This window comes from Merops nubicus, unplaced genomic scaffold (assembly GCF_000691845.1).
Source record: "Merops nubicus isolate BGI_N331 unplaced genomic scaffold, ASM69184v1 scaffold836, whole genome shotgun sequence".
NCBI classification, from domain to species: domain Eukaryota; kingdom Metazoa; phylum Chordata; class Aves; order Coraciiformes; family Meropidae; genus Merops; species Merops nubicus.
In genome coordinates, this window is record NW_008612702.1 from 1 (window position 1) to 9524 (window position 9524).

At 44.5% G+C, this 9524-nt stretch overlaps 1 protein-coding gene across 1 annotated transcript in view; it reads left to right on the forward strand.

Annotated features, from left to right (window-relative positions):
• Positions 1-928: 928 nt before the first annotated feature.
• RPAP1 (RNA polymerase II associated protein 1) overlaps positions 929-9524 on the forward strand; it is a gene marked incomplete at its 5' end in the record, with an annotated part of 34256 nt that continues 25660 nt past the window's right edge. Inside the window, 3 exons of the mRNA XM_008941607.1 lie at positions 929-1109; positions 3695-3871; positions 6769-6975. Of these exons, the coding sequence (XP_008939855.1) occupies positions 929-1109; positions 3695-3871; positions 6769-6975 (565 nt within the window). The remainder of the gene's footprint in view (positions 1110-3694; positions 3872-6768; positions 6976-9524) is intronic.

Consider the following 9524-nt stretch of genomic DNA (forward strand, 5'->3'; position numbering starts at 1 on the left):
GGTGTGCTGGAGATTGTGATTTCTCCTGGCATGACATTTGAGTATGGTTACACAGGCTCTCTTTTGCAGCTTTTGGCATAATTTTCTATTTCCTGGGGCTGTAAAACTAGAAGCCATAGCTGCTATCAGCAGTGGCTGCTGTAGTAGCAAGAGCTGCTAGCTAAGTGGGAGTCAGATGCTGGGAACTGGTGTGTGATTGATTGATAGCTGTGCTTGCTTTGAAGAGGTGGCTTATTTTGGAGGACAGCTCTTTTTGAAAAGAGAGAGTAATAGTTTTTAAACTACCAGTTCTGCTTACCTGATGCAGGAGTGCACAGAGCAGCCACCAAATGTTCAGACTGCCTTGTAAAATTCTCTGGACTGGAGTTTTTTTGCTTAGTCTGCTTTGGATTTCCTGTGCATCCTGTGTGAGGCTGTTCAGAGCCATGCCCTTCCATTGCTAGGCAAGCAGCACTGTAAAATAGTCAGGATTATTTTAGCACCACTTGCCCACTTCTTACTGTGTAAATCTCTTCACCCTGCTGCTCTCTAATCACCTTATAAGAAGCCTGTTCAAAGCATGTGGTGAGCACAGTGCAGCACAGCCCCATTTATCCTCAGAAATGCAAAGTATTCAGCTATGCCAAGTTTCCAAACAGCAGGAAAGCTGGAACTGGTGTGTTTGGTGATATTTTAGGTGTACTTGCCTGGCTTGAATTCACTTATAATTAATCATCTGCCTTCTCCAGGTAGCAAAAAATTGATGGTTTTGTCTCTCTATCCTAGCATTAAACTGTGTGTTAAGAAAAGGAACAGCACAGGCACAGAGAAGGGCATGTGGCTGCCAGCAGTTCCAGAGTCTGATCTGAGGCTGTCTTTAGGATCAGATCTGTACGTTCCTTAGTAGTCTGGAGAGGAAAGCAGTGACACGGGGCTTCCTCGTTTGCAGGTGAAGGTGGGATCTGGAAGAAAAAGCATCTTTGCCCAGAAGATGGCAGCGAGAAGAGCTTCTGAAAAGGCAGCAGCAGCTCCCTCTGCTGCCGAGTGCGCGCAGATACGATCAGCTGCTCCGGATGCCTTGGAGCCTGAGGTATCAGCAGGGGAGACGCCTCTTCCCAGCACCAGGGGTGGTAAGTGGGGAAGGTTCTGTTGTCCAGCCCACCGTACTCAGGTAGCATCAGTAACCATTTCAGCAGTGCACCTCGGTTTTAAATGATGGCAGCACCGTTGTCCTCAGTTTAGGAATCTCAAGGTCACTTGGAATGTCTGTGGCATGACAAGAATCTGACACAAAGTGTGAGACCCAAACTGGCATATTAAAAATTGGGTTCGTTTTCTCACTGATTTCCTTTTGCCTTCATACAGGACTGATGAGTTTTATTTTTCAAGGTTCTTGTCTTCCCTTTCCTCTCTTTGTTCTACATGAAGTTTTTCGTCGTGGATTTCCACAGTTTTAGGAAGAGGGTGGTTCTTGTGTCTGCTGAAGGTGTTTGAGACCAGTGTGATGCAGGTTTTTAGAAGCTCAGAGCTCAGTCTTGTGTCAGCAGCTCCGCTGCCGTGCGGCTGGCGCTTCGCTGCGCGAGGGACGTCGTGAGGCTCTGCTGATGAGTCAGTGCCACCTCCAGCAGTTACTTGTCTGACAGCAACGTGACAAGGAAAGATGAAACCAATTCAACTGGTACCAGCATCTCCAGGCTATTTTTTTTCTTTCCTTTGCCTTGTCTTCAGCAGTCCTGTTTGCTTAAGACCACCATGTGTCTGCATTTTTCCCTGGCACCCTCTTTTTCCCACTGAAATAGAGGCCAGATGTCATTTGAGGGTTGCCACCATTTCTGCCTGCTCTGATCTTTGTCAGAGGAGAACCTGGATGTGCTGTGCATGCACAGATCCACTGCCCAGGTCAATCTGCTCTGCTCACTAAAAACCATGTTGCAACTGTGCACAGGTCTTTCCTTGTGAGAAGTCTCAAAGGGAGGTAGAGCAGCCCTACAGCTGCAATCTTCTTGCAGCAGAACACTTCTAAAATGTAGCAGCACTACAGAGAGAGATCTGAAAATGGCTTGACCTCCTCAGCAAGGTGGTTGTGACAGGATCACTAGAAGCAAGAGGAGAAGAGAGGGAGCTCCGTTTCCTGTGGTAACAACACGTTTGTGCCTGGTAACCCTCAGCTTAGTTGCTGATGGTGGGACTCTTACTGAAACTTCAACCAAGTCACTCTGTCTTCTCATTTCTTCCTGTTCAATATGCAAGACAACTGCTGTGGAAATAAGATCAGACCTTACTGATGTTATGATGAGTGTTATTACTGCTCTTTGAACAGGGATTTGATGCTTTTGCCTGCAGGAGTAGGGAGGTGATGGTCCCCCTGTGCTCTGCACTGGTGAGGCCACACCTTGAGTACTTGGTTCAGTTTTGAACCCCTCACTACAGGAAGGACATGGAGGTGCTGGAGCATGTCTAGAGAAGGGCAACAGAGCTGGTGAAGGGCCTAGAGAACATGTCTTATGAGGAGTGGCTGAGGGACCTGGAGTTGTGTCACCTGGAGAAAAGGAGACTCAGGGGAGACCTTGCTCTCTAAAACTACCTGAAAGGAAGCTGTAGTGAATTGGGGGTCAGTCTCTTCTCCCAAGTAACAAGTGATAGGTCAAAAGGAAAAGGCTTCAAGTTGCACCAGAGGAGCTTTAGATTGGATATTAGGAAAAATTTCTTTGATATGAATGATATTGATCCAACCTGTCCTCTGAAGAGCTTTCCTACTCTCAAGCTTATCTACACTCCTGCTCAGTTTGGTGTCATCTGTGAAATTCCTGAGGGTGCACTCGATCCCCTCACCCAGGTCATTGATAAAGACATTAAACAAGACTGGTCCCAGAGCTGAGCCCTGAGGGACACAGTTTGTGACCAGTCACCAACTGGATTTAACTCCATTCCCCACAACTCTCTGGGCTCAGCCATCCAGCCAGTTTTTAACCCAGCCAAGAGTCCACTTGTCTAGGCCATGAGCCACCAGCTTCTCCAGCAGGATGCTGTGGGAGATGGTGTCAAAGGCCTGACTGCAGTCCAGGCACACAACATCCACTGCTTCTCCCTCATCCACTATGTGGGTCACCTGGTCATAGAAGGTTGGTGAAGCAGGACCTGCCTTTTCTGAGCCCATGCTGGCTGGCCTGATCCCCTGGCTGTCCTGCACGTGCCATGTGAGTTCACTCAGGATGAACTGTTCCAAAACCTTTCCTGGCACTGAGGTCAGGCTGACAGGCCTGTAGTTCTCCAGACCCTCCTTCTGGCCCTTTTTGCATGTTTAACACTTAAACATGAACACAGGATGTTGTTAGTAGCAAACATGCCTGTGCTGAGAATGGATCCTGTGTCACTCTAGAGACTGATTTACCTGGTAGTTTTAGTTCTCTGTCTCAGCAGATATTTACTAGGTCATGGTTCAGCTGTTCTTGGGCAGAGGAAGAATCTGGCATTCACTAACTTGGAAGAATGCTCTGACTCATTAACTGTGATTTATGCTCCAGTTAACTTTTTCTTTGCATTAAATAAACAAAATTCTTCCCACCCTCATCCCTTCCCAAAGTCCTAGAGAAACAAGGTGGAAATGGTTTGTTGTGACATGGGATGAAAGCCCAAATAGCTTAGTTTTGAACTAAGCTTTCTGATTTCTGTGTTAACTTGGCTGCACTAACTGCTTTCTCTGCTGATCTTACAGATAAAGCTGGTGACTTTGTGACCCCTCAGCGGCCTCGTCTCATAACAGGAGAGGGTCTTGGAAGCCAAAAGAGTGAGGAGGAAGCTCAGGCTATTCACAAAGAGAACTTGGAGAAGCTGCAGTCCATGTCTGAGGAAGAGATCCTTCAGGAGCAGGAAAGGCTTCTGACTCAGCTGGGTACGTGCTTCCCAGGGAGAATTCTAGAGATGTGGAAGTTTACTGAATGTGGAGGTGTCCTGAAGTCTTACCAAATTCACAAATTAAAGATAGACCTTGGGATCCCTGCTCACTGCATCTGTGGATAATCTAGCTCCCATGTCATGTCAGCAGCTCATGAGTTAGGATTGAGTGTGAAGGAGTTAAAGAGCACTTATTCCTCAGCAAAAGGGGCTCAGCTTAAGCCTGTCTCATCTTCCCTTTGCTGTGGGGTTGGGTGGTCTGTGCCCTCTGTTGCTTTGCACACCAGATACCTGATTACATAGACATGTGTTGAGGTCCTAAAATGTCATTCTTTGAATCAGATAAGAAAGCAAAGATATTCTTGGGATGGCTGTAGCTGAGGTGAGAGAGAGCCCTTGGTCTTCCATTCCAAAATGCCTAAGAGTTGGGTCAAAATTTTGAGTACCCAGAGGGGAGAAACCTGTGGGCATGGGGGAGATTTCAGTTCAAATCTGTACTTGGTAAAGCAGAAAAACTTACAACTAGTCTAGAACTTCTTGAAAAAGTGTTTTAATTATGTGGCTGTTGGGTGCAGGTGTTCTGGCAGGGGTCTGGTCTCTGGTTTGAACCCCTGTCCCCAGTGGGGCTCTGGGAATGCCTGTCGGTGACAGCTGGTGACAAGTTTGGGGGGAACACTCTGTGTGCTAGGTGTGATAAGGCCTTGTGTGATCTAGGGCACTGTGAAGCTTCTTGGCAGTGCTTTAAGTGATTTTTGTATGCTCAAGAAAAGCAGACATATAGATGTAGGTGGCAGACAAGGGGTTTTGAAATTCTCATAATTTCAGAGTCTCTAGCATCAGATTTAGCTGTGAGTGGCATTTCAGATGTGTAAGTCTCTTGTGGGTTCAGCTTAAAGATCATATGAATGATCTTGACTTCATTACAAACAGCATGAGTAGAACTGGAAAGGTGGCAAAGGAACTGTGCAAAATAATTGCAGACAGAATGTTGAGGGACATCATTCAGAGAGCTGACCTCTCCAAACTACCTGAAGTGAACAAAACTACTTTTATTTTTCAACTTCCCTGCTGATAACAGTACCATGTGTATGAAAAAGTTCTCATTTATGCACTTTTTTGTCCCTGATTTGTGATCTTTGCTCCTTGTCCCCACCACTCCATGCTTTAGGATATTAGTGAAGGGATTACTTAAGGAGTTTAAAAAGGATAGGTTGTATTTTAAGTATTTTTCTAATACATTGTTTTAGAAAACAATTTATTTATTTACATGCCTCATAGATTAAAATTTTAAGTATTTAAAATCTTTGAGGCCTTAAAGTAACTGGGAGTAATTTTGACATTCCCAAAATATGGTTAGGGAGTTGTGCATGATGGAGCAACTCCTAAGCTAAATTGCTGGTTTACAGATGACCTTGGGAACTGGACAGGCACAGAGATGTGGTTTAAAGAGACTTTTTCTCCATATTCAGAAGCGTGAATAATTTGTGGGTGTTTAATGTTGCCCAGTCTCTGAATTAACCCATTCTTTATGAAGCAGATGAGACTCTGTGGTGTGGGCTATGAGGATGGGTAGGCAGTTCCATGCTGGGCAGCATCTTCAGGGTCTTCTTGGTGATACCATTCTGGTTGGGCCCGTGGAGCCTTTGGGCAGGGGCAGACTCACTTCCTGACGTACTCTGCTCACATCAACACAGTCAGTGACTTGTTATTGCATCATTTCACAGGAAAAGTGGCAAACACAGTCCTGTCCCTGCTGTGTACAGTGAAATGTGAGAGAGTGAGAGCTCTGCTTGCATTCAGGAAAAAATGTGTGTGCTTTAAGGAGGCTGGGCTGAACACCCATCCTTCACCATCATGAGGAGAGTGTGCAGCAATCACAAGTGTGGGGTAGAGCCATCCATCTCTCAAGTACAGAGCATTTCTGAATTGCTTGTCCCTTGTCCTCCAAGAATAAACAACCAGTGCAGGTGTTACACTCTGTTACTTTCTACATCTCTGATACTGCTTTGAAGTATCTCTGTACCTTTTAGAGGCACTATGAACAGGAACTTACTGTTCAGCTCTGGCATAAGCATCTTGACACCATCTTCTGGATGAAGAGAATTCAGAGAGAAAGCACACTCTGTTAAAAATTGTTGGATATCTGGAGCAGATCTGGAAGTAAAATGATGATCTGACATTTTCCTGTTTTAGAGCCCTAGGATTATTATCTGTTTTTCAAAACACTGCTACCTCCCAAATGTTCCTGTTCTCCAAAGCATGAAGAATACGGCCATGTCTGTTTTCTGGGTGTTGTCAGACCATAATTGTCTCTCAGGATGTGCAGGCAGTTCAGAGCAAACAAAATCTCCTTTTCCTGCCATAATCTCTAGCCCGTGCACTGCAGCTCTAGTGCAATTCAATAAAGAGCAGGGGATTTTTTGGGTGGTGTCTGTTCCACGTATTCTCGTAGCATTCAGATTGATGCCACCAAGCAGTCCCCAGGCAGGATGGGCAAACTGTCAGACCTGGGTGCCTCCCATAAATCACAGACCAGATTCTCTTCACACAGAGTAGTTTTGTTTGGGTGTGCCTGTTTAGTGGTAATGAGGGGGGGAAGAAATGATAATCTCTTGTAAGATGAGAGAATAACTAGAATTCTTGTGGTTGCTTTACTTTGAAAGAAAACCAGCTCTCCCTCTGGTATCACCTCATCAGTGTTACCCAGCATCTGCCCTCAGGAGATCATAAAGCAGTTAAGTGCCTCAGTTGGAGAAGAAGTGACAGTTGGTACAGAAGAAGGGGGCATGTGGAATGGGAATGAAAAAACAGAAACAGCAGGAGCTTTAGGCATATCAAGTATTTTGACTGAGACTCAGTCCCTTCTCTGTCTCTTTTTTTTGTCAATACTTGCAGATCCCAGTTTAGTTGCTTTCTTAAAGTCACGACGTAGTGGGAATGAAGGCCAGAAAAAGGAATTAAAAATGGAAGAGACCAGACCAGAGCAGTTTGTGGAATCTTTGCCTGAGGCTTGGCATGGTGTAGGATCATCTCTTGCCACGCAGGAGTCAGACTTGGAACAATCTGCAAGGAAGGAAGAGAACAGGAGTGTAGAAATCACAGGTAAGAAGAAAAGTGCATATTGTTAATGTTCTGAACATAAATGTAAGGTGTGTAGGATGATTGCATCAATCCAGGTTGGACTGATGTGGCACTTTGTTCATTATCCAACTCAGAATGTATCATGATGTTTAAAATATACGTATGTTAATTTATACGTAATACAAATAACATGTAATGACATATGCAATTACATTTATATGTAATACATGTAAATAGATGTATTTTGGGTTCAAGAAAGAGCATCTCTGTTTCTCTAGCTGGGCTTCATAGGTTGGGAGAGTGATATGCTGTGTAACAGAGGTGAACTACTCAGTGGGAGGTCTTGCTTTGGTTTTGAAATTTGTTCTGAGGTCTCTAAAGGGAACATGTGTTTTAAACTAAGCATTGCTCTTATGTTCAGCTGTGTGAACAGGGAAACTAAAGAGTGTGAGGGTGAGATTCAGCTGCTGCTTGAATGATTTCTTCTAACTGAGGCTGGCTGGGGACAAGAGGGTGTTGGGTAGGTGAGAGTTAGTGATTTACTCACAGGGTAGCATGGGGATGACAGTTGCTTTTTCTTCAGGGGAACTGCTCAAATGGTGCATGTCTGTCTTATCATGACACTGCTCCTAATGGCCCCACTCTGGGGCTTGTGTCTCAGAGCCCACGTGGTGATTTCTCCAGGATACTCTTCTGTTCTTTGTGCTGTGGATGGAGGGAAGTATTAAGGTGTAGAGAGGAGTTCTCCTTTTATGGAAGAATTGCACAGAGCAGTTGCCACTTCAGATAGAACTCTTAGTACTCAGTATATGCCTGTATGAGGAGAAAGTTGCTTTATCCCCAGCAGTTAAGGCAACCCATATATAACATTAAATAAATGTTTTCCCCTTCAGCTTCTGCTCTTGTTGTTGCTTTCCTCACTGTGGTTTCTCTTTAGCCATTTCTTTTTCTCTGCTGTTATTTTAGGCTCCTATTCTCCTCTTCCCCACACTTCTTTTAGTAGTATGCCAGTCTCCCTCATTAGCATGCTTTTCCCTCAGTTTCATATCAATTTTGGGCTGTCACCATCTCTTGACCCTCTCTTCTGCTGCATTTTTTGTGTCCCAGTGCAACGTGGAGGTTGATTAAAGAGGTCTCTGAATCACTCCTGGATTTCACCTCAGTGTTTGCAAGAGATAACAGCCATCTACTATGTCCTTGGTGAGAGGGATGAGTCTGTGAGTGTATGTGTGTGTGTGTACATGTGCAGGAGAAGAAAAGATGGTTAGCCTCTTATTGAGAACACTTCACTGAACAGTCCTTACACTGTTTCTCCCCAAATTTTACTTTGCCACGAATCCTTCTTAATCAAAAGGGCTATTTTTAGTTCCAGAACAATGGAGTGCACAAGTAGCACCAGGTTAAGTGATGTTCTTTCACTCCCCTGAGAGCAACAAGAAGCAGGTTGTTGAGCCTGTAAAGGCTGAACAAGATTGTAGCAGTGCTCTTGGGAATACCTCAGTGTTCAGAGTGTCATGCACTGACAGCATCTTTTGCTTCCCATGGAAGACTGCACAGGAAAGGAGAAGAGTTTTCCCAGGATATTTGAAGTAACAAGAAAGGATGAGCCAGAACATGGTTATAAACCCAAGGGAAGCCTTTCCAGCCCCAGAGTTTGTGCCTGCAGCCCATCTTGGCCAACAGGAGATGTAAAATATTAATTTGACACTAGCACTCAGGGTTGGGATTTTGCATCTGTTTGTACTCAGAAATAAAATCATCATGAATAACCCAGCAGAAGTCGTCATTCTGAATTTCCCCAGGGAGAGGATGATGTCACGAAGCAGTGGGATTGCTCAGAAGTCAAACCTGCCTCTCTAATGAGCTAAAAGGCTAATGTTTCTAATAAACAAGATGATGAAGCCTTTATCCAGCATCTTCTAATCTTATCAAATGGGAAAGATAGTTCTGGCACTGGGACAAAAGGGGAAGAAAGCAGAAAGGGAAGAGGTTGCGTGGTAACCTTTAATATAACCCAAGTCTGAAAAAGTTCAGTGCAGATGCTGGATTGACACCCTTAGCTTGTGTTTCTGTGAAGGGATTTCACAGCAACTGAACAACCTGCTGATGCCTTGGAACAAAAATCTGTCTTTTCTTGTGGACAAGATCATAATACCACAGGCTGGTGGTAACAGGCATAATTTTGTTCATAGAATGATTAACCTAACCTTGTCAATTTAGTGATTAATGGAGAAAATATGTTAAATTGCATATGTCAATGTATTTCCTTTTTCTGCTGATTTTATTTCCTCTAGTTTTGTACCTACCACCCACAAACATTCCACTTTCCTACGTTCTGGATGTTTTTTCCTTCTCCTCAGTTAAAATGTGTGCTGAGCCTTTGGCTGAAATTCTGCAGAACAGCCTTCTGGCTGAGAAAGATAACTCTGTGCTTGGTGCCTTGCCTGACTCAATACCACATTGATCATGAGGGTGAAGCTTCATTCCAGAAAGGATGAGTGCACTTCCTGAAAGTTTATCTGCTAATTGGAGGAGAGGGAAAGGTTAGCTTTCAGACCAGTTATCAGCAG